This window comes from Nicotiana tomentosiformis, chromosome 5, assembly GCF_000390325.3.
Source record: "Nicotiana tomentosiformis chromosome 5, ASM39032v3, whole genome shotgun sequence".
In the NCBI taxonomy this organism is placed as follows: domain Eukaryota; kingdom Viridiplantae; phylum Streptophyta; class Magnoliopsida; order Solanales; family Solanaceae; genus Nicotiana; species Nicotiana tomentosiformis.
Window position 1 is genome coordinate 134,920,467 of NC_090816.1, and position 26,153 is coordinate 134,946,619.

Consider the following 26,153-nt stretch of genomic DNA (forward strand, 5'->3'; position numbering starts at 1 on the left):
TGTATAAGGTTATATCAAAGATGATATGTGGGAGACTTAGAGAGGTAGTTGGATGTATAGTTGCAGAGAATCAAGCAACCTTTGTCAGGGGAAGAACCTTAGTGCATAATGTGTTGATATGCTATGACATCCTTAGGCACTACAATACGAAACTATCGTCTAGGTGTATGATGAAGATAGATCTAAGGAAGGCATATGACATGGTTAGTTGGGAATTTCTTAAAGAGGCATTGATTGGGTATGGCTTTCCAGAAGCACCTCAGGCGTCGTGATGGCACTTAGTCTCTAAGACTAAGTAAACCGATTATGATTACAATTCCAGTCAATTATTTTTTAAACATATAATTAAATTCTAGTGTCAAAACCAACAACGGAAATAATTACAAACAACCTCCCAAGACTAGTAATACTGAGTCACGAACTCTAACTGAATATATGGAATGATCTGAAGGATCGAATACTCAATATTGTTTGATTAATAATTAACAATACAATAAAATTAAAAGACTTCAAGGGACTGCGACGACCAAGAAGCTCTACCTTAAATCCTTGCGATCATACTTTAACTTTGTCCAAGTCCGATAGCTCCAATACCTGGCTCTGCACAAAAATGTGCAGAAGTGTAGTATGAGTACACCACGGTCGGTACCCAGTAAGTATCAAGACTAACCTCAGTGGAGTATAGACGAGGTACAGTCAAGACACTCACTTGTCTAATAACTTGTGCAATAAGATATACAGAATAATAGGAAACAAATAACAATAAGGGCAACAAGAACACCATTAATATCGCTCAACAATTAATAAATATAAGTACACCCAATTAAATTAAGTCCTTCAAATAAATATCTTTCACATATAATTCTTCTGAATAAATCTCTTTCAAATATAATTTCTTCAAATAAATATATTTCAAATATACTTCCTTTAAATAAATCTCTCTCAAATATAATTTCTTCAAATAAATATCTTTCGAATGTAATTCTTTCAAATAAATCTTTTTGAATAAAAATCCTACCAAATAAATATTTTGAATATAATTCTTTCAATTAAAAAGTCACCATGTGACACCTCATTTCATAATCATACAACTACGAGTCTCAGCCCATTTTCATATTTCCACGGCACCTCGTGCCAAATTTCTCTATCACAACCACACGGACAACTCACGTGCCAATATCATTATCATTTAGCCACGACACGTCATGCCTTCATTTCATATCACAACTGTACGGACAATTCACGTGCCAGTATTATTATTATTTACTCACGGCATCTCGTGCCCACATTTCATATCATAATCTGCCTAGAAATGGCCGCAGGCTCCCAATTTTAACATAGATCAGACTATTATCAAGTTTACCAAAACAACAAGACAAATTACACAAGATATAAAAATAAACACAAGGAAAATCACAACATCACATGAAAATTATCAACGCAATACCCACACATCATCACATATCATCCCTGACAATAGCCACTCTTATCTCTCTTATAGCCACCCTTATCACTCCCATAATAGCCTCCATTATCCCTCCGCCCTGATAATATCAATAGCCACCCTTATCGCTCCTATAGTCACCCTTATCACTCCTATAGCTACCCCTATCTCTCCTATAGCCACCCTTATCGCTCCGCCCAAACAATATCCCAACACACATAATAACAGTGAAATGCCTCCCTTATGCCCACATAATATCAACACTGAAATGTCACATTTATATCCTCAAAATAATAACTCAATTAACACAATAATTTATACGATATATTATCACGACAGCGTAACAAAATCAATTCATATCACAATTTGCCCAATGTCCACAACTAATTTCAAGGATATAACAAAAACAATTATTTTCACAACAAATCGCCCAATGCTCCACACAATGTATAAAAAAACCTCAAAACAATCAACAAAGATAGAAAATAATCAACATAGGGCAACGCCTTCATTAATCCAAATTTAGATAATTATATTAACATTTCTTCTTACGCTTGCTTAATTAATTATTTGCATAGGAAAAATTCATAATGAAATTAAATTCCAAGAAATATCAAACCATCAAACTCATGAAATTCACACAAAATATACAAGTAATAATTACATCAAATTGTCATATAAAAATAAATTCAATAAATGTAATTTGAGGCATGGCAATTAGATGATTAAATATATGCCAACAATTATCCAATTTACTACATAATATGCCCAAGACTTTAACTCAATAAATTTTGGACATATAAGCCCGAGTACGTACTCGTCACCTCGCGTACACGGCTTTTCACATTTCACAAATGGCACATAAGACTCGATGCCTAAGGGGTAATTCCTCCACTCGAGGTTAGGCAAGACACTTACCTTTTTGAAGTTAGGCCGATATTCCAAAATAGCCTTCTTGCTTGAATTGACCTCCGGACAGCTCAAATCTATCCAAATTAATTGTATAACTTCATTAAAATTCATCGGAAACAATTACGGATAATAAAACATCTATTTGAAAATTTATTCTAAAAAATCAACAAAAGTCAACGTGGGACCCGCCTATCGGAACCCGATATAATCTTTACGAAATCCGAACACCCATTTTAGTACGAGTTCAACCATACCAATTTTATTGAATTTCAATAACAACTCGACCTCCAAATCTTAAATTTTTATTTTTGGAAGATTTTGCAAAAATCTTGATTGCCTCCATTTAAATCCGAATTAAATGATGAATGTAACCATAGATTCATGAAATATAACCACTTTAGGATATATAACACTTACCCCAACCAAGCTTGTGAAAACTCCCTCCATAATCGCCCCCAAATCCAAGCTCCAAAAATCCCAATCGAAAATAGCAAAATGACCAATTTTGGTCCTTAATCATTCTGTCTAGTTTCGCACCTGCGGACGAGTCGCCGCATCAGCGGAGCCGCTTTTTCAAGCAAAGACTCGCTTCTGCGCAGGCAACTACCAACAACTCCATCACACCTGCGGACTCCTTTCCGCTTCTGAACATTCGGGGGTGCGATGCAACATGCGCTTCTGCGAAAGTAGTCGCCATACGAAAGTAGTCCAGACACACGCCTAAGTCCGAACTCACCATACGAAGCTATTGACGTCATCAAAATTCTATTCCGGAGTCGTTTGCTCAAAAGTCAACTCTCCAGTCAACCCTTTCTATTTAAGCTTCTAAATAAGGATTGTTCTTTTAATTTAATTCCGAATCTTCAGTAAATCAAACTCGACTACACCCGCGGGTCATAATACATATTGCGAAGTTGCTCGAGACCTTAAGTCACTGAATGGGGCGTTAATTCTTAAAATGACAAGTCGGGTCGTTACATTCTCCACCTCTTAAACAAACGTTCGTCCTCGAATGTGCTAAGAATTATTCTGAGGTTACCAAATTGATGATTTTACTTTTACACATATACTCACGGTTGATCCCACATTATCGCATTTGAAATAAGGCCGACAACACCATCTCAATTGAGATTATTTCTTTTATCCATATTTGTAAACTTTAAGACCAAATTTCTTACACTCCAAACATTTTCAATAAACAAAAAAGTCTAATTTTCACATCAACGCACGGTATTAGTCTCAACTGCTATAGCAACTCGTGCCTACACACACATTAACTTATATTTTCTTTCGCACTTATCAATCTCCCAAAAAAGAATTTAGAAATTTCGACAGAGTCTCCCCTGTAATTGGGCCTATTCACCTGCCAGAGTAACACCAAAACAACTCCTAACAACACATCCACAACCCAACGGAGCACCACAATGTATATATCAATAAGACTAATCTCAGCATTACAAGCACTACATTATCATAATGATATCAGGACATGAAGCACATCATATGTATGCCCATCACCACATCTCTGGTCTTAATAGTTGTTCATAATCGATTACAACATCGCTTAACCTCATATTAACCAAAACCTCATTCCGAATTTTCACAACACTAACAACAGAATGTGAGGCATGAAGACCTCATAACTATTTACCCGACTTAACGAGTCACATTTAACGCCACCTGGGCACTCACCTCGTAAGCTAAAACTCAATAATTACAGCACAATTATGGCACAAAAACACATAAAAGAATTATCACATAAGCCTATCAGTCATAACTCCCTATTAGTACTATAGTACAAATTAAACTTCACAAAGGGAGAATTTAAACACATAAGTATTTCACCACAAGGACCTCGTCCTTATATAACTTCCACTGCGGCTTATAGCTTGGTTTAAATATTTCACATCATATATATAAATGCGAGGATCTCATCCTCGACTCCGAATCACAAGTATTTTTGCACATTGTGCCAACTGAAATTTTCCATTTCCTTTCTTTCTTCTTTTCAATATATTTCGTAAACAGTTTTCACAACGCATAATGAACCCTCATACAATTAGGGCATATAATTCATAAATTTGGAATCAATTATTCCGAAACACATCAAAATCCACTGTAAGGAATAATAAAAATTACTTTTGGACTTATAGCCCTCAATGGTGCACAAAAATAAAAATATGAGACACGGGCTCACATCTTCAAATATCCCAACATGGATAAACATATAAGTGGATCACAAAATTACGAAGCTCACCCATAAGTCGAGCATAATAGGAGGACTCACCTCAACATTCAGAACCGAATTAAATTAAGGGAAAATATCCTTTTATAACAAATCGAGATCGTACCTATAACGACACCATCTGGTGTATCGGCCTCATCCAAAACATAGCGATTATATCAGTAGGTCGGGCCTCCACCTCTTAGGCTCCCTCTACCCGTGTGTCCTCCACCCCTAACTGGTTGTGCACGTGGAGTAGTATCTGTACCGGGGCCCATAGTTTGAGTGTTCTGATAAAATCCCCCCCTCCCAAGTCTGGGACAATATTTCATAATGTGCCTAGTATCACCACACTCATAACAGCCCCTCTGAGGTCGTGGTTGCTCATACTGAGTCTGTGCCGGATAACTGGAATAACCATTATAGGAACCTCATGCCGGTGGTGCATTAAAAGAACTTACTGGAGCACTCCAAGTAATCTGATATGCGGACTGAGCTGGCTGACTGCTCGAACCTCCACTATAATGGGTCGTAGCTGAAGAGTAAAATCCACTAAACCCTCCAGAGTTTCAGGACCTTTTGGCCTCCTTAGACTCCCTTTCCTCGCCTAGAACACCCTCAATCTTCCTCGCAATCGCCACTACTTGTTGAAATGGAGTATCAGTTTGCAACTCTCGAGCCATGCATATTTTAATATCATAATCGAGCCCCTCGATGAATATGCGGACACGCTCTCTGACTATAGGAACCAAGATAGGTGCATGACGGGCTAACTCACTGAACCTGATAGCATATTCTGACACTGTCATAGTGCCCTGACGCAATCGTTCAAACTCTATGTGTCATGCATCTCGGAGAGTCTGGGGAACAAACACTTTCAAGAATATTTTCGAAAATTGAGCCAAAGTTGGTGGTGTTGCATCGGCTGGTCTACCTTCTTCATAGATTTTCCACCACTAATACACTGCGCCTGACAGTTGAAATGTAGTAAAGGCAACTCTGCTCACTTCCACAATACCCATGGTGCGGAGAATACAGTGACAATTTTCTAGAAATCCTTGGGCATCCTCTGAAGCTGTGCCATTGAAAGTAGGTGGACTATACCTCTTAAACCTCTCAAGTCTCTTTTGTTCTTCTTTTGATGCATCTGGCATGACCTCAGGCCGAACCGGAATAACAGGTTGTACCAGTATTACATTCGAAACCTGACTGACGTGAACCTGTTGTTCTGGAGTCGTGGTAGGAGTCGGAGCTACTCCCATAATCTGCGAAATATTTGGTGCAATAGAGATCAATCCCGCCTGAGTTAATGTACCAAACATACTCAGAAACTGTGCTAAAGTCTCCTGAAGACTGGGGGTAACAACAGGTGCTTCTGGTACCTGTCCCTCAACTGGAGCTACTGGCGGCTCCTCAACTGTTGCTCTGACAGGTGCTCCAGTCGCGACACGTGCCCTTCCTCGACCTCTACCTCAGCCTCTACCTCGGCCCCGGCCTCTTGCAGCCCTAGCAGTATGTGCGAATGCCTGCTCAGCTAACCCAGTAGCACGGGTCCTCACCATCTGTGAGAGAATAGAGATACAAAGGCTCAAATTCCACAATCAACAAATCCACACGACAGGAATGAAAGAAGTGGAAATTTCCTAATAGTTTTGTAGCCTCTTGAAGATAAGTACAGACGTCTCCGTACCGATCCACAAGACTCTACTAGACTCGTTCGTGACTCGTAGAACCTATGAACCTAGAGCTCTGATACCAACTTATCACGACCCAAAATACCACCTCACGTGTCGTGATGGAACTTAGTCTCTAAGACTAAGTAAGCAGATTATGATTACAATTCCAGCCAATTTGTTTTTAAAAACATATAATTAAATACTAGTGTCAAAACCAACAACGGAAATAATTACAAACAACCTCCCAAGACTGGTAATACTGAGTCACGAACTCTAACTGAATACATGGAATGATCTCAAGGACCGAATACTCAATATTGTTTGATTAATAATTAACAGTACAATAAAATGAAAAGACTTCAAGGGACTGCGACGACCAAGCAGCTCTACCTTGAATCCTTGCGATCACACTTTAACTATGTCCGAGTCTGATAGCTCTAATACCTGGCTCTACACAAAAATGTACAGAAGTGTAGTATGAGTACACCACGCTCGGTACCCAGTAAGTATCAAGACTACCCTCATTGGAGTAGAGGCGAGGTACAGTCAAGACACTCACTAGTCTAATAACCTGTGCAATAAGATATACAGAATAATAGGAAACAAATAACAATAAGGGCAACAAGAACACCATTAATATCGCTCAACAATTAATAAATATAAGTACACCCAATTAAATCAAGTCCTTCAAATAAATATATTTCACATATAATTCTTCAGAATAAATCTCTTTCAAATATTATTCCTTCAAATAAATATCTTTCAAATATACTACCTTTAAATAAATCTCTCTCAAATATAATTTTTTCAAATAAATATCTTTCGAATGTAATTCTTTCAAATAAATCTTTTTGAATAAAAATCCTTCCAAATAAATATTTTGAATATAATTCTTTCAATTAAAAAGTCACCATGTGACACCTCATTTCATAATCATACAACTACGGGTCTCAGCCCATTTTCATATTTCCACGGCACCTCGTGCCAAATTTCTCTATCACAACCACACGGACAACTCACGTGCCAATATCATCATCATTTAGCCACGACACCTCATGCCTTCATTTCATATCACAGCTTCACGGACAATTCACGTGCCAGTATTATTATTATTTACTCACGGCACCTCGTGCCCACATTTCATATCATAATCTGCCTAGCAATGGCCGCAGGCTCCCAATTTTAACATAGATCAGACTATTATCAAGTTTACCAAAACAACAAGACAAATTGCACAAGATATAAAAATAAACACAAAAAAAATCACAACATCACATAAAAATTATCAACGCAATAACTACACATCATCACATATCATCCCTGACAATAGCCACCCTTATCTCTCCTATAGCCACCCTTATCACTCCTATAATAGCCTCCCTTATCCCTCCGCCCTGACAATATCAATAGCCACCCTTATCGCTCTTATAGCCACCACCCTTATCTCTTCTATAGCCACCCCTATCTCTCCTATATCTACCCTTATCATTCTGCCCAGACAATATCCCAACACACATAACAACAGTGAAATGCCTCCCTTATGCCCACATAATATCAACAGTGAAATGCCACCCTTATATCCTCAAAACAATAACTCGATTAACACAACAATTTACACGAAATATTATCACGGCAACGTAACAAAATCAATTCATATAACAATTTTTCCAATGGCCACAAACAACAGAGATAGAAAATAATCAACATAGGGCAACGCCTTTATTAATCCAAATTTAGATGATTATATTAACACTTCTTCTTAAGCATGCTTAATTAATTATTTGCATACAGAAAATTCATAATGAAATTAAATTCCAAGAAATATCAAACCATCAAACTCACAGAATTAACAAAAATATGCAAGTAGTAATTACATCAAATTGTCATATAAAAACAAATTCAATAAATGTGATTTGAGGCATGGCAATTAGATGATTAAATATATGCCAACAATTATCCAATTTACTACACAATATGCCGAAGACTTTAACTCAATAAATTTTACAAATATAAGCCCGAGTACGTACTCGTCACCTCGCGTACACGGCTTTTCACATTTCACAAATGGCACATAAGACTCGATGCCTAAGGGGTAATTCCCCCACTCGAGGTTAGGCAAGACACTTACCTTTTTGAAGTTAGGCCGATATTCCAAAATATCCTCCTTGCTTGAATTGACCTGCGGACAGCTCAAATCTATCCAAATTAATTGTATAACTTCATTAAAATTCATCAGAAATAATTCCGGATACTAAAACGTCGACTTGAAAAATTATTCTAAAAAATCAACAAAAGTCAACACGGGGCCCGCCTCTCGGAAACCGACATAATTTTTACGAAATATGAACACCCATTCCGATACGAGTTTAACCATACCAATTTTATCGAATTCCAATAACAACTCAACCTCCAAATCTTAAATTTTTGTTTTTGGAAGATTTTGCAAAAATCTTGATTTCCTCCATTTAAATCCGAATTAAATGATGAATATAACCATAGATTCATGAAATATAACCCCTTTAGGATATATAACACTTACCCCAACCAAGATTGTGAATATTCCTTCCAAAATCACCCCAAATTTGAGCTCCAAAAATCCGAATCGAAAATAGCAAAATGACCAATTTTTGTCCTTAATGATTCTGTCCAGTTTCGCACCTGCGGACGAGTCGCCGCATTTGCGGAGCCGCTTTTGTGAGCGAAGATTTGCTTATGCAAAGGCTACTGCCAACAACCCCATCGCACATGTGGACTCCTTTCCGCTTCTGCGCATTCGCCGGTGCGATGCAACATGCGCATCTACGAAAGCAGTCGATTTGCTTATGCAAAGGCTACTGCCAACAACCCCATCGCACATGTGGACTCCTTTCCACTTTTGCGCATTCGCTGGTGCGATGCAACATGCGCATCTACGAAAGCAGTCGCTTCTGCGCCTCCCTTTCCCGCTTCTGCGATTCCGCAGGTGCGGGCATTACTTCGCACCTATGACATCTGCCATACCCTTCCATCTTCACTTCTATGGTGAAATCCTCGCTTCTGCGAGGTCGCACCTGCGCCCAAAATTCCGCAAGTGCGATTCCTACAGCTGCTGTTATTTTCCAGCAACTTCTTTCAAGTCCAAATTGCTCCGTTAACCTTCCAAAATATACCTGAGGCCCTTGGGACCTTAACCAATAATACCAACATGTCCCAAAATACAATAATAACTTAGTCGAGGCTTCAAACCACGTCGAACAACGCCGAAATTATGAATCGCGCATCGAATCGAATTGTGAGTTTTTAAATTTTCTAACTTCTATATTTTACGCCGAAATGTATCAAATCAATCTGGAATGACTTCAAATTTTGCACACAAGTCATGAATGATGTAATGGATCTATTCCAATTTATGGAATCAAAATCCGACCTCGTTATCAAAAATTCAACCTTCGGTCGGACTTTCCAAAATCTTCTTTTTTCCAACTTTCGCCAAAATGAGTCGAATTGTCCTACGAGCTTCCAAATCCAAGTACGGACGCAAGCCTAATACAAAATCACCATACTAAGCTATTGACATCATCAAAATTCCATTCCGGAGTCGTTTGCTCAAAAGTCAACTCTCCGGTCAACCCTTTCCATTTACGCTTCTAAATAAGGATTGTTCTTTTAATTTAATTCTGAATCTTCAATAAATCAAACTCGACCACACCCGCAGGTCATAATACATATTGCGAAGCTGCATGAGACCTTAAGTCACTAAACAGAGCGTTAATTCTTAAAACGATAAGTCGGGTCATTACATCTGGTCATGGTCTGTGTTACTTCCACAAAATTTCCAATTAAGGTTAATGGAGAAGGATATGGATACTTTGAAGGGAAAAGAGGGTTGAGGCAAGGAGATCCAATATCACCAATGTTATTTGTGATAGTCATTTAGTATTTGTCAAGGATTTTGAAAATGATGGGGGATCTTCCTGACTTTAAGTTCCATCCAATGTGTAAGAATACTAAGCTGACTCACTTAGTGTTTGCTGATGATTTAATGTTATTATGTAAGGGAGACCTAAAGTCTATTGCGAGGATCATGGAGGCATTAAATCATTTCAGTGATGTAACAGGGTTTGAAGCTAACATGGACAAATCTAGTATCTTTATAGCATGGGTTGAGGATAACCTAAGAGATCAAATGGTACAGATGACTGGGTTCTCACTTGGTACTTTGCCAATCAGATACCTGGGTTTGCCTCTCTTTTAAAAAGAGTGGATCAAAGTGGAGTGTTATCAGCTGGTAGAGAGAATAAGTTTCAGAATAACAAGTGCATACTCTAAAAACTTATCCTACGTAAGCAGACTGCAGATTATCAATGCAGTCCTATTCTTAGTGTACAATTTCTGGGGGGTTGTTTTTATATTATTGCCACAAAGCATTTTGAAAGAAATGGATAGGAAATGTCGGTATTACGTATGGGGAAGCATAGATGAGAAGAGGAAAGTTGCACTAGTCTCCTGGAAAAAGATATGCAAGCCAAAGAAGAATGGGGCGTTGAATATCAAAAGTTGTAAATTGTGGAATATTGCTTCTGTTAGAAAACGGATTTGGCAATTGGCAACCAAAGCAGATTCACTATGGATTAGATGGGTATATGGAGTATATATGAGAGGGAATCAGGATATCTGGATTCACACTCCACCTGTTGACAGCATCTGGTACTGGAGGAAGCTTAATTCCATTAAATCAGTTATGACAAATTGGTACAATAATGGCACCTACTGTTTAACAATAAATGGTGCATATTCTGTCAGTAGAAGCTATATTAGCTTACTAGGAAGCATGGAGAAAATGTTAGAAGCTGATTTAGTATGGAACAACATTATGCTACCTAGACATAGGTTTATAGTATGGTTGGCTAATCAAGAGAAGCTGTTAACAAAAGAGAGGTTGATCCGAGTCCATATACCAGTAGATGATGGAATGTGTTGCTTATGTGATGAGAACAAGGTTGAAAGCCAGCTACACCTCTTTACTGAGTGTAGTTGGACAGTGAAATTGCAAGATGAACTAGAAATGTGATCGGGTATCAAAATACAAAGGAAAGGGACAACTCAATGCATGAAATGGATCAAAACCAGACATTAAAAGCAGTTCAAGAAGGAATTAGCAGCAGCAATATGGGGTGCAAAACTCTACCACACATGGAAGGCTCGAAATTGGAAACGTTTTAGAGGGATAAATGTAAAATACTGAGGTTGTGTTTATGCAGATAAAGAAAGAGATTGTAGAGAGGGTAGAACACTTGAAATACTCTAGGAAAGCAAGTAGATGTAGTTATTTGAGGCAGCAACTATGTAATTAGTTGAGTGATGTTTTTCTTTGTTCGAGGCTTTGGAAATCTCTCTAAAGTGCTCATTAGGTGTAAAAATTTGGTTGTCAATGGTAATACTTCACTGTTTTACCAAAAACTAAAAGTGAAAATATGGGATGAAGCGCTTTTAGCTAAGTGTCAAATGATCGAAACAATCGCCAGAGTTTTAGAGATATATTGGATATCGATGAACCATTTGGTGGAAAAGTAATAGTTTGGGAGGTGATTTGTGTCAAGTACGATCAGTAATTCCAAAATTGACTAAAGCAGAAATTGTAAAAGCTAGCTTGCTAAAATTATACTTATGACCTCAAATGAAAAATATTCAAATGACAAGAAATATAAAAGTAAGAACAAATCCAACATTCAGTGGCTTCTTGCTTCGTGTCGGAAACGAAGAAGAGCATCCAGTAAACGATGATTTGGTTCTTCTAGAACACTTGGTTATCAACCCCAATAGTAATAGTAGTGTATTTAATAAGGAAAATATTTGTATAAATTACATGATAGAAATTAAAGAGCTATATTAGCTAGCATAAATGAATATGTTAATCAACTAAATAAAAGGTTGATTGCTAAGTTTTATGGTAAAAACAAAATATTTTTCAGTTTTGACTCAACAGAAGATGATACCAACAATTACTACTTAGAAGAATATTTAAATATTTTAATACCAAATGACTTTCTACCGTACATGTTTGTTGTCAAGTTCATTATTTCTTATATATGTTAGTGTCACCATATATATATATATATAATAGACTAAGTTAAAATTGATCTTCCATTGCATATAGGTTGATTTTGAAGAAAAATATGCCCTGTCATGCTACTGAAAACTAAGATCCGCTGAATAGCTTATGTAATAGTACACATATGGTATATAGAAGATTTTACAATAACGTCATACATGCAGAACTTATGATACCGGTCAATGTGCTTCTAAGTATGTGTTAATCCCCGAATTCAACTTTCACCTTCCGAAACTAAAGAATATCCTTTCAAATTTATGTGAAAATAATTTTCAGTATGTTTATGTTTTGTAGTTATAATAAATAAAGTACAAGGACAAACATCATAAATATTGGACTATATTTTCCACAATATGTTTTCTTACACGAATAACTATGTGTTGCACTTTCACGAGAGATATCAATATCGACAACAAGAGTTTTGGTTATGGCAGAGTAACCAAAGCATTATAATGAAACATATACAAAACAATACTGTCTATAAAGAAGTGTTCCATAAGATACCATCATATTAGATACCTTTAAACTACAATACATAATTATCTACTTAACATGACTGAAATTGATCCTTTATGTAAGTTCTGATGATGTCCTTTCATTCGAATTCATGTATTATGTTAATATAACAATATTTTTCGGCATTTAGATAATTGTTGTAGTATTATATATAAAAGTTCTCTCATTAATTACTCCATCCGTTCACTTTTACTTGTTCACTATTGACTTTGCACACCCCTTAAGAAACAATAAATAAAGTGCATAATTTACCATGATACCCATATTAATTGGTGTATAGTCTTAATGAATTTAGAAAATGATTTGAAATAAGTAATTAATGCTAAGGGCAAAGCAGGAAAAATAAATTATTTTTCTCTCGATATGCGAAAAGTGACAAGTAAAAATAAAAATTTATTTTTAGAATACTTGACAACTAAAAGTAAACGGTGGGAGTAAATTTTATTGTTCATTCATATAAATAAATATTTAAACCACCATATGTCATTATTAACGTGCAACACACGTTTATAGATAGCAGTAGTTTACAATTTAGTTATATATATTGACCGTATAAAGATTTTCTTGCACTACTTTTACATATTATAGAAGATTGTTTTCCATTTTTCAAAGCTTACCCATTAATGTTTCTATAGAGCACCATATGTAGTTGCATTAAATTTTTCCTTACACTAAGAATATTTCGACCTTCTATATATAAAAGATTGTTTTCCATTCTTTTTCCTGCAAGCCCTAATGGGGTCTTACAAGACACAAAATTAAATAGTTGGACCCAATAGTGTTCTAATTTCGAATGATTAAATAAAAAAGAAGTGCATTCGAAAAAAGAAGAAGGAAACTAGGTAAAAAAGAAGTGCCAACTCAAAGTTAATTAAGGAGTTTGACTCGCCCATGCGTGAACTACTAGTATTTTACAATATATTTTGACCTTTTATAGAAGATTGTTTTCCATTTTAATATTACCAATTAAAGTTTGTACGCATTAATAAGAATTTGCTTATATATAGTATCAGTAGATTTTGACCTATTAAAATAATTTCCAATTTTATAATGTTACCAATTAATGCTGGTCCGTGCATAGACACTATAAATATCCCCAATGCTCTAATAGTTTCGTACCCTCAAACCTAAGGTTTTTTCTTTCTTCTTATTTGCAGTTTCACTTTGAAGAATTCAACTAAATGACAATGAGGAGCATTAATGTTGAACGATGCCTTTTCATGATTTTTTCTTTCTTGCTTGTTTCATCCTCGGGTATATATATATCACCTCTCTTCTTTCCCTTCTCCTTTACTTTTTCTTGTTTAATTTATTTTTGTATTATTTGCCAGAAAAGAAAACTGAAGTTGAAAACTCTAAACGTTTATGCATGTACTATATATATTATATACATATACCTCTTCACTATAACAACCAAATTTTTTTTGGAATCATTTTTAATATTATGTTACTATAATATATGTTTTCTATAAAAACACTTTACTATAGCAGTCAAATAATATTAGAACTAATGATACTGTTATAAAACGGTTTGACTGTACGTATATACCGTAGCCTCTAGCATGATCTCTTTTGGTTAACTTTTTATGAATTTTTCCCTTAAAAAAGGATTGACTTGAATGTTCAATGTCAACTTGAATTCCGTCTGTTCAAAGTTCAAACCCCGCCAAAAACCCCATTTGACCAAAAACGAACTTCACTTCAGTTCATTACACACAGTTCCTTTCCAAAGCTCTCTTCAATGGCGTCACCCTAATCCGCAAAAAAACTATTCGGCTCCGACCCAATGATCAACCTTCTATTACATCTCCATTGCAACGACGATCATCTTTATCAACCAGCAAAAACTCTGTTCAATTACACCAAAAACCATTACCCAACTGCTCTAATTCTCAAACTCTTCGAAATGATTCAACGTAACCCTTTTTCGATCACAGGTATTCGCTGTTATAATCTTCTTCGCGATCTTCTGCCTTCTCTTTGGCTCCGTCTTCCTCCATTTACGCGTAAAGACTTAAAAAATGGCTTAAACTATCGTTTATGGCTTGAAAAGGATTATGAAACGCTTAAAGCTTGTGTTTCTTGCGTATCAAGTTTAGCCGGTTTGTTATTTCCTAAAAATGAATGGGATAATCTGTTTTACTTCATGTTTCGATACTTGGGTTCGAGTTCTTTGTATAGAAAATTGGGTGCTTTGTTATAATGGAATGATTTGATTCCTATTTGTCCTGAGGTTTTTATGCCTTATATTGATTTCTTGATTGAGGGTTTTAAAGATCTTATGCCTATTGTAACAGAAGATCAACGGTGTGGTGTTGCTGCTGTTAAGGCATCTGTAAAATTAGTTTTGTATTTGGGAAACACCGCGAATTATAGCAAGTTTTATGATATTATGGGGTATGTAACAATGACTTTGTTTATGGCATTAGGTGAGGAAGTTCTTGTGTGTAGTCTTCTTGAGGATTTGATAATTTTGGCCGGGGCGGACACTGAGTTTTTTAAGGTTCAGATTGATGTTGTAATAGATTCTATGGTGAAAGTAGTAGAGAATTTGGAGTTAAAAGAGAGGACAAGGCAACTTGCTATAGAGTTTGTTTTAACAGTTGCTGAGGATGTTGTTTCTAAGTTGCTTAGTCAGCTAATTGTGATGTTAGTACATATTGAAGATGATCCTAATTGGGAAAATGCAATTGGTCTGATTTCTGAGGGTTGCTCGAAGGTAATACTCTCTTCGTTCCATTATATGTAGCGCTTTTTCCTTTTTAGCAAGTATGTTCTGAAAAGAATGTTATATTTCTGTATTAGGAAACCCTTTAACTTTCAACTTTCCGTCTTACCCTTAGTAGCATGTTCTTATTGTCGTTGAAATGTTATACTAGCATGTTTAGACTACAAGGTCTAAGGATACTTTTCGGTATGTGTCAAAACTAAAACACTATCAAATAAGATCTCCTTAACTTTGAAATTTTTATTTTAACCTTAATGACATGTTCATATAGCCATAGTAAATTTGTTGCATGTTTAGATTACAAGTGCTAAATCTGCTAAGGGTACTTTTAGCATGTGTCAGAAGTAAAACGCCGTCAGACAAGATCTCTTTAACTTCGAACTTTTTATTTTACCCGTAATTACATGTTCATATAGCCATAGAAATGTTGTAGCGTATTTAGACTACAAGGTCTAAGGATACTTTTCAGTATGTGTCAAAAGTAAAACACTGTCAAATAAGATCTTCTTAACTTCGAACTTTTCATTTTAACCTTAATGACATTGTTCACATATTGCCGTAGTAAATTTGTTGCATGTTTAGATTACAAGTGCTAAGGGTACTTTGAGTATGTGTCAGAAGTAAAACACCGTAAAATAAACTTTCCATTTCACTCTCAATGACATGTTCATATTGCGATAGAGATGTCGTAGCATGTTTAGACTACAAGGTCTAAGGGTATTTTTTGGTATCTGTCAAAAGTAAAATACCGTCAAATAAGATAAAGCAGAGGGAGTAGTTCAACGTTAATTTTTAGAAGGCTATTGAGAGGCGAAAAATGGGCTTAATATAGTTTTTGTATGTGATTTATGGTGTGAAAATTCCAGGCATTGTTGCAGGAGATGAGGCAGCTTGTAGAGACTGTTGTGATGCTAATTCATGATACGCATCCCCGAGTGCGCTGGGCAACAATTCATGCAATTGGTCAGCTTTCAACGTGTTTGATGACTGTGTTGCCACATTCATCTGGCAGCGGTGTACGTGTATGTAAGAGTAATGACATAAGTTTTTAACAGTCATATCTCTGATATGATTTGGACTAACAAGTGACTTGCTGAATTGCAGAGAGGAATGACGATGATGAAGGAAGCGGCTCTGGAAACTTTAGCTTTTTTAGCTATTTCATCACAGGTACTTTTGTTTTCATAGGTTCAAAAAGAACTTCCCTTTCGATGTTCTGGTGTTCTAAACTTCTTTTGCCTGGGATATTGTAGGAGGACTCTGCGTACATATATGATTCAATAATGCCATATCTGAAAGTTATCTTAGTAACTGCTACTAAAGATACAAGTTACATGCTCCTTACCAAATCATTGGAATGTATTACCATGATCGCAATGGCTATCGGGAATCTTGCAATCCTTGATTATGTTGAGAAGGTGAATACAATTTATATCTGTCCATTCCTTTGTAGCAGGCATATTATAAAAGTTGACTGTGTTTCTTGGAACTGTAAAATAAACTAATATAATGAACTTTTTAGACTTAAAGTTAGAACCACATAGCGGTAAGCGATATTTAAACCATTAGATTCAGGGCAACTTCATTCCTACAGCAACATCTTGTAGATACAGTTCTTATAGAGAAAACTGGAAAAAAAAAAAAAAAAAACTACCAACATCAGTTAAGATCCAAAACTGCATTTACTAATGATGTGTCATTTTAGGTCATTTCTGTGCTCATTTCACTGCAAGAAACTCACATGGAGGTAGAAGATCCAATGAGGAGCCTTTTGTTATTATGGAATGATTTGATTCCTGTTTGTCCTGAGGTTTTTATGCCTTATATTGATTTCTTGATTGAGGGTTTTAAAGATCTTATGCCTACTGTAATAGAACATCATCGGTGTGGTGTTGCTGCTGCTAAGGCATCTGTAAAATTGGTTTTGTATTTGGGAAACACCGCGAATTATAGCAAGTTTTATGATCTTATGGGGTATGTAATGTTGACTTTGTTTATGGCATTAGGTGAGGAAGTTCTTGTGTGTAGTCTTCTTGAGGATTTGATAATTTTGGCCGGGGCAGAAACTGAGTTTTTTACGGTTCAGATTGATGTTATAATATCTTCAATGGTGAAAGTAGTAGAGAATTTGGAGTTAAAAGAGAGGACATGGCAACTTGCTATAGAGTTTGTTTTAATAGTTGCTGAGGATGTTGTTTCTAAGTTGCTTAGTCAGCTAATTGTGATGTTAGTACATATTGAAGATGATCCTAATTGGGGAAATGCAATTAGTGATGATGAAAATGCAGGGGAGTTGAGTATGTGTAGTTATGCTATGGAAAGTTTGGGTAGGTTAGCAATTGCATTGGGAGGAAATGTGATTTTGCCTAGTTGCCTTGAGTATTTGTTCAGCTTCTTGTATGATGAAAACTGGAGAATTCGTCATGCTGGTGTTACTGCAATTGGTCTGATTTCCGAGGGTTGCTCAAAGGTATTACTCTCTCCGTTTCATTTTGTGTAGCAGTCTTTCCTTTTTAGTGAGTATGTTCTGAAAAATGGGCATAATTAGTTTTTGTATGTGATTTATGGTGTGGAAATTCCAGGCATTGTTGCAGGAGATGGGGCAGCTTGTAGAGACTGTTGTGATGCTAATTCATGATACGCATCCCCGAGTGCGCTGGGCAACAATTCATGCAATTGGTCAGCTTTCAAAGTATCTGAGCCCACATTTTCAAAAGCAATATCATCAACAGATCCTCCCTGCTTTGCGAGAAGTTTTAGATGATTTTGACAATCCTAGGTTGCAGGTACTTCACATCTTTTTCTCTGTATCCTTTACCTTATGCAGAAAGCTATGCTAGTTGAGAATTTACAAGACTTACCTTAAAACTGCTTCAGGCTAAAATGTTTACTGTCATCTGGCCAATGTACTAACTCTTTGTTATCTAATAGAGAAATTATTTAGCTACCACCTTTTCAGGTTGGCCTAATTTTACAGATAGTATAATTTACATTCAGCCTTTTGAGCACCTGAACTCTTAACTTTTCACACTTGTCCATTGCAAATACATTCCATTGCATACTAATACTATCTCATTTGTACAGATATTAGTGTACAAATGAGATATATAGTGTTTACGTCTGTAAGAGTAATGATGTAATATTAGTGTCTGATGACTGTGTGTTGCCACATTCATCTGGCAGCAGGATACATGTATTTAAGAGTAACGACATAGGTTTTTAACAGTCATATCTCTGATATGATTTGGACTAACAAGTGACTCACTGAATTCCAGAGAGGAATGACGATGATGAAGGAAGCCGCTCTGGCAACTTTAGCTTCTTTAGCTATTTCATCACAGGTACTTTTGTTTTCAGGGTTCCAACTGTTGTTTTCTTTCAATGTTCCGGTTTTCTAAACTTAGTTTGCCTGGGATATTGTAGGAGGACGCTGCATGCATATATGATTCTATAATGCCTTATCTGAAAGTTATCTTGCTAACTGCTACTAAAGATACAAGTCGCGTGCACCTTACCAAATCCTTGGAATGCTTGACCATGATCGCAATGGCTGTTGGAAATCTAGCAATCCTTGATTATGTTGAAAAGGTGAATATAGTTTATATCTGTCCATTCCTTTGTAGCAGGCATATTATAAAAGTTGAATGTGTTTCCTGGAACTGTCAAATAAACCAATACTAATTGAAACTATCAACATCAGTTAAGTTCGGAATCTGCTTTACCAACAACGTGTCATTTTAGGTCACTTCTGCGCTCATTTCACTGCAAGAAACTCACATGGAGGTAGAAGATCCAATGAGGAGCCTTTTGTTACAAGTATGTTGATACACTTAGAATTTTCTGCAACTTCTCTTTCCTATTTTTGGCTAATTTACACCATAAACATTATGGTTTTCATATACTTGATTCGGTTACAGGCACGGGGTAGACTATGCAAATGCTTCGGGACAGATTTCCTTCCTTATCTGAGTGTTTCCATGCTCGTTGTACTAAAATCTGCTCAGCTAAAGAATTATTTGAGTGTTTCCAACAATTCAGACACAGAGGATTCTGATGATGAAAGGTTGGATCTTCCTAAAACACTCGGACGAAATTTCACTTATAATGCATGGAAAATGTATTAGTACTAGCTGTGCATGTAGATGGTTGTGCATTTCACTTAAGTTGCTTATTTTAGTGACTGAGACAATGGTCCGAACAATGTGTCACAAAGATAGTTTGAGAAATGTCGATTTCAGCAAGTAATAAAGAGAAACAAAGTCACTAAAATAAGCAACTTATTTGGCATAAATCTATTGAGGATGTCTTCATCTGACATATAAATATGTTCTGTAGCATGATTAAAGTCACTTCTGGGAATAAAAAGATCGGGATAAGAAGCGCACTTCTGGAAGGAAAAGCCTTGGCCTGTCATATACTATGCTGCTTTGCAGCTGAGTTAAAGGAAGGGCAGCATTTATGGGTTAATGAGGTATGTCTTGAATAATTACAATTTACAAGGATTAAACTTGTGGTTTCTATCACATGAAGATGAAGATTTCTATCTAACTTGTGGTTTATACAGGTTGTTAGTGGTTTAGTTCCAAATCTTACCTTTAAATTCAGCCAAGAAGTAAGAATGGGCGCCATTTCTGGTAAGTTTCTACATATTCCTTTCGGGCATTCTGAACTTTATCTGATGTTTTGCTAAATTGGATTTACACCTTTTGTAGTAATGGCATTACTGTTGCATTCAGCTGATTTTGCTGTGAGGAAAGGGCTTCCTGTAACAGGATGCGGCAAGCCCCCAGTTCAAAAGCTATTTGACAGCATAATACCTGCTTTGCTTGATGCATTACAGAAGGTAATTAACCTAGAGTTGCAGCAAAAGTTTAATCAAATATCATATTGATACGATCTTTTAACTCTACTTTCCCTTTAGGAGTCAAAGGTACAAATTCAAGCAAGACTATTGGACGCATTCAACGAAAGCATTCAGGTCAGCATACTATTTTCTCTTCTGTATACTATTCTTCACATGTTTTGCCCTTGAGCTTTATTTGACTGTGCACTAAAAAGTACTTACTCAACAGATTCCGGGTTCGCATTTAAGTAAACACCAAGCTGCAAAATTCGTTGATCGCATATCAGAGGTTCTCTCAACTTGCTCATACCGCAAAACAGAAAGAGAAAAAAGGGTAAGAGAGCGCAACGATTCAAGGGAGCAGGAACTGCTTAAGGAGGAAACTGAGCAACACTTAACTATATGTAGAAATGTTAGTGATTTATCTCAACACAGCCTCTAATATATATATATAACAGGATCTTAGACTTACCTTTGTTAGTTTCTCTGTTTCCTAAACTCAGATCGACATTTGCCTGGGAACTATGGTGAAAAACCTCAAGGCATCATTCTTGCCCCTTTTTAACAAGTTTTTGCCTCATGTATCACTTATGTGGGTAAGTTACTCTCTCTATCATGTACTATATATGTAATTCAATTCGTGACACGTCCTATTGAAGCATCAAAAGTGACTTAATTGATAATAAACTGTCATTCTATTGAGAAATTGTATGGTCTCCTGCTTAGAGTTTACGATCATAACAATCCAAATGTTCAGCAGGTTTTAAACCCTACTTTTACAGTTGTTTCCCTAGAAATCTGACATTCTATATTTTTCAGCTAGTGGCAACTGCAGTTGGTATTTGTGCTGAATTCGGAGGCGATATCCTCAAGCCTCATACTATAGGTAATTTGTGCATTATAATATGCTTAAGATATTTATTTTCTCCACTAGCAGGACTGACTTAAATTTCAAATGTTGTTTCAGTAATATTCAATCATTTAAAATCTGTAATGGAGCATCCTAATGCAAAACGACCAGATAACATCATGGCTTATGAGGCTGCCATTTCTACCTGTGGGAAGTTAAGCCAGTTTGTCTGGGAAGGCATTTACACCTATAAGGTTTCTCTCTTACTACTACTTCCCTATATCATTATTATAAATAACACACATTCAGTTTGTACTAAAAGAAAACTTCATACACTAGAACACACAAACACTCAACACAAATTTACGACTTCTCTTGATAAATTTGTGGTTTATTGGATGACATATTATAAACTTTCTTGTCTTTCTTGATTTATGAAACTATTTTACGTGGCAGTTTATCTTGCTTTGGCTAAGCCACTTACCAATAAGGTGTAACTTGGATGAGGCTAAAGTCAGTCACGAACTGCTTTGTTCGATGATGGAGCAACAAGCAATAAATGATTAAAAACCTTCAACATTTCTTATGTGTTGCTGGCGTTGTGCCTTGTTCTTTCAGGTCAGAGAAGAAAATTATTGGCCCTCAAGGATCTTATATACCGAAAATAATAGCAATTTTTGCTGAGGTAGTATATCCTTTTCCTGTACCCTTTATCCTAAATATTGCCACACTATTAGTTAACATACCCGGTCAATATAGGCTTTATGAAAGGCGGTTACAGTTAACTTAACCTATTACAAAGAATGTACAGTTCCAAATATCTACTAAGGTATCCTCCATTTCATATATTCTCTTTTTTAGGTTTTATGGGCAGGGAATAATTTAGCAACAGAAGAAACTATCAGGCGAATGATCAATCTATTGAACAAGTTCCAAAGGGAACATCAGCCTTCTGTCCTGTCCAACATATATGCAACATTACCTTTACCACATCAAAGCATGTTGCGCACTGTCTTGTCAACCATATAATTTGTTTGTGTATTCGTTTAGTAGATACATGTATAGAACACAGAAGTAGCTAACAGGAAAAGTAGCAGACTCAAAACTTGTATAGACAGAGGAAGGTTCCTCCTATTACTGTAAAGAGCGCGATTGTATACAACGGATGAAGTAGGAGATTTTTGTATTTGAAAGGAATTTACAATTCTTTCTGCTCTATCTCGTGTTATATTTGAGGTGATTTTCTGTCATGTATTAACTTTGGATTGCAATTTAGATTGACCTCCTTTATTTAATCATTCATGGTAAGAAGCCAAGTTGACCCTATAAGTCCTTTGTTTTTAGTTTCCATTCTTAGTTTCACTATCCATTAATTTTGGCAAAAGCTAGAAAAATTCTAAAGTGAAAAGGAACAAAAGATGTGATCTGTGAAGTGCATAAGAGGTGGATTTCTGTGGATTTGGGGACATTAGACATTGCTATTTATTATCATGTCAAATTTGAAACACACACACACACACACACTAGGTTTTCTTCTCCATGAGACAAAAAAATGGAAAAAGTCATCCCATGGGAGACTTTCGATAAAATTGGAACGAAAAAAGAAAAAGCAAAAGTTAAGACAGAAATGTGAAATTGCATAAATCCAACTTCAATGAGCTTATTTTTCTTCAAATTACCTGTTGATCATGTGGCACTGAGGTCGCGTCCACCGTTGTAGCTTGTGTGTACTTGTTTGGAAAGAGAGCATCTCTTGTTTCAGAAGAACAAGAAACTTCCAGTTTCTGCTTCAGTTCTTTTCCTTTCCGCATAAGGCATTCATCTCCCAATTCTCAATTCATTGTGAAGTACATAGAAAAATCACTCTCATATCAACCAACTAAAGAATAGAAATTCAGTTGCCCAACTGCATCAAATACGGCTGTAACCATAGTAGAAGCATACGATATCAAATCATCTCAAGTATTTTTTGGGTCTTTATTCCTCAACTTTGTTGGCACATATGGAGTATGAACTGTCATACTGAACAAGGTACAGATAATGAGAAAACACTCCCAAAATTCAATACTGAGGCTATTGTTTCCTCGGATTTGGTTTTTAAGAGAATTGGTCTATAAAATTGGAGTAACCATAATTTGTTCGCATAATATAATACAGCTAAATCACATGAAGCCAACTGAAATAAAACAGGCATTTAGAGGTAGTGAGGCTCCATAACAGACACGAACATTAGTAAGGCAACGTTCAGAGGGAACAAACAAATGGCGTAAGATAGAAATAGCCATCAGATCATCATTATATTGAAATAACAAGAACTAGTTGTCCTAGTACTAGAACCCAAAATTTATGAAGCCACTGACTTGCACGACGTAAATAAGACGAGCTTCAGGATCAAACTTCAAGTTCCGCTTCCAATTCACGAGTCTGCATTTCACTCCAGTATGCAATCTTCTTCAACATCAATATCACTCAGATCAAGATCAGCAAGTAACTCCTCCAAAGGAATAGAAGGAACATCTTCCCCATCAACAATAGATGTGACTTCCGACCGTTGATATTCTTTATTACGATACAATGATATGTTGAACCTCAGATCAGTATTCTCCTCTAAATCTCTCAAGAATTGTTCATATTCTGAGTTCAACTTTTGTTCCTGATCTCTTCCCTTGCCAGAGTTATCGACTTCCATATTAAGAGACTTAAGCTTCCAAGATCGAGGCTTCCCACGTTTCTTTTGGCGCTTCTCTTCATAGCTTTTCTTAATTAATATCACCTCCGGAAGGACAAGACCTTTGTATTTGTCTAGCTCAATATCATTACTATTGGCTCCATATAAATCATAACCGAGGGCGTAGTCTCCGGAATTTAGAAGATGGCCTAGATGTGTTCTTACAGAGAACATAGTATCATTTTTCCCAAAATCAGATACACGAGCCACTTGAGTATCAGCTAAAACATACGTCGAGCCCCCAATATTAACTTCTTCAGAAACCACATCGACGTCTAAAACTACATACTCAACAAGCTGTCTACTAGACAACAAAGGCTTAAACGACGCCCTCCAGTACTGATCAGCATCCAAGAAACAATGCCTCAGAGTAAACGGGTCTAATAAAGCGATATTGTTGCTCACTTTGGTGCAGATCACAAGAGGACCGATATTTCCCAAACTAGCTGCTACCTTTGGAGGGAGACATATCAAATCCTCACGACAAATCGGGCTGATTTCTACAGAGAATGTATACTTATAATTGAAGTTATTGCTCTTGTGATCATGAGATACAAGTTGATTGTCATTTCGGCTCCTAACAGGTACCACCCTACTCACAAAGTCCACAAACTTTAAAGCATGACTTCTATGTGCAAAGAAGAAATCAATTCCCTGAACCAACTGTTGAATTTTTATGGCACGATTAGCAGCCTCGTGCTTTAGAATGAGCTGCTCCAAATAGAAGAAAGTTCTTCGATGAGAAACGTGCTGTCTAAGCTGCACAGCCGCCACCCATTGATCAGGGTTAGCTTGCACCTTTGAACAAGATTCACACATTTGGTCTTGAACAACATACTCAACGGCATATGTTTGTTCGAGAACTGCTCCATTTAGTACCTCTTTTTGGACTCTAAGCCTAACTTTGATCCTTTTGGAATGAGGTTCAGTCCAAATAAACTCGGCATTCATCAACTTAACTTTATTTAAATTCTTCAACCTCTTGATACAGAAGGTGAGTAACTCCTTCGATTCGAGCTGTGCTTTGATCCAACTCCTTGGAGGCTGCAAATAGCTATCGCATTCGGGGCAGTGGATAATCACAACATGTTTTTGTAAGCCTTCTGTTATATCAACCTCGGATCGCAAGCATTTAGCACACATATTGGCAGCATTTGGTTGCATCAAGATTCCGCATTTGCAACATAATACACTGCCTATTGTTTGTTGTACTGTAAACATACCTGATACTTCTGCCATACTTATAAAAAAAAAAGGATTGTTACACAAATAGCTGGCCAGAATCAATGTTTACTTTTTCTAGCCGGTATACATATTATATAATTATATATATTTTATACATCCGCCGGTGGCTATTTTTAGTTTAAGAGATTAGGTGGGCGGCCACTTGGGTTAGTTCTTTTTTTTTTTTAAAAGAATAAAAATACATTTTGCATACATAAAACAATCAACCAATTAGACATAGCTTTTCATGGCAGATAACAAGCAGTAAGTTACATATATTTTAATTTTCAATTATCCTTTGTTTGTACTAAACAAGAAACAAACTGAAACTGAATAATTTCCCCAAAATAACAAGCACTCACTCTGTCTAAACAGTTTCTTAAAACAGAAAAAAAGAGCACCCTTTTCTTCCTTGTACCAAATGAACATGGATTGGATGATCGCAAACAAATAAAGGCATGAAATTGATTGAAAAAAAAGAAAATAGAAATAAAGCTTTTCAATTTGAGAAACTGAATTGAGAGATTAATATACCTGGAATTGGAGAAGAGAGAAAACTGAATGATAAAAAATTGAAGTTGGTAATATTAAGGAAGAAATATGTGGAGTTAATGTTTTTTTCTTGGCGTTTGTTATTATTTTGGACCTTAAAAATAAACGAATTTAACCGACTTTAGGAAGAGAGTGGCGTCACTGCTTACTACTTGGTCTTCCCCCGGTATTGAATCATCAATTCAATTATACATGTCAAATAAAGTAGTACATTCACAATTCTATTTAGCTCAACTACATAAATTTGACCCAAAAGTAATAAAATTGGGGCAAGTGCACGGATACTCATTCTTCTTATGAATGTTGTTTAGAGATTAGCAACTACTTATTTGTCCTGAAATTTTAAACTAAATATCTTAACTTCA

General features: G+C 36.2%; 2 protein-coding genes, 2 long non-coding RNA genes and 1 pseudogene across 4 annotated transcripts; 4 read left to right on the top strand and 1 right to left on the bottom strand.

Annotated features, from left to right (window-relative positions):
* Positions 1–10,673: 10,673 nt before the first annotated feature.
* On the top strand, positions 10,674–11,306 carry LOC138893196 (uncharacterized). Its single transcript, XM_070176973.1, has one exon. It carries the CDS (start codon positions 10,674–10,676, stop codon positions 11,304–11,306), a length of 633 nt encoding a protein of 210 aa, XP_070033074.1.
* Positions 11,307–17,332: 6,026 nt separating this feature from the next.
* On the top strand, positions 17,333–20,442 carry LOC138893197 (uncharacterized). The gene is made up of 10 exons (XM_070176974.1): positions 17,333–18,061; positions 18,174–18,377; positions 18,867–18,932; positions 19,015–19,179; positions 19,333–19,407; positions 19,509–19,654; positions 19,927–20,062; positions 20,156–20,225; positions 20,304–20,369; positions 20,432–20,442. Exons 1-10 carry the CDS (start codon positions 17,333–17,335, stop codon positions 20,440–20,442), a joined length of 1,668 nt encoding a protein of 555 aa, XP_070033075.1.
* Positions 20,443–20,467: 25 nt separating this feature from the next.
* LOC117277565 (uncharacterized) lies at positions 20,468–21,674 on the top strand. The gene is made up of 5 exons (XR_011408046.1): positions 20,468–20,569; positions 20,664–20,846; positions 20,938–21,030; positions 21,254–21,320; positions 21,402–21,674. It is a non-coding gene; the product is annotated as an uncharacterized lncRNA (long non-coding RNA).
* A 77-nt stretch (positions 21,675–21,751) lies between these two features.
* On the top strand, positions 21,752–22,500 carry LOC138891682 (uncharacterized). Its single transcript, XR_011408047.1, has 2 exons — positions 21,752–21,969; positions 22,146–22,500. It is a non-coding gene; the product is annotated as an uncharacterized lncRNA (long non-coding RNA).
* A 903-nt stretch (positions 22,501–23,403) lies between these two features.
* Positions 23,404–25,915, bottom strand: LOC138891680 (uncharacterized; annotated as a pseudogene).
* Positions 25,916–26,153: the final 238 nt, after the last annotated feature.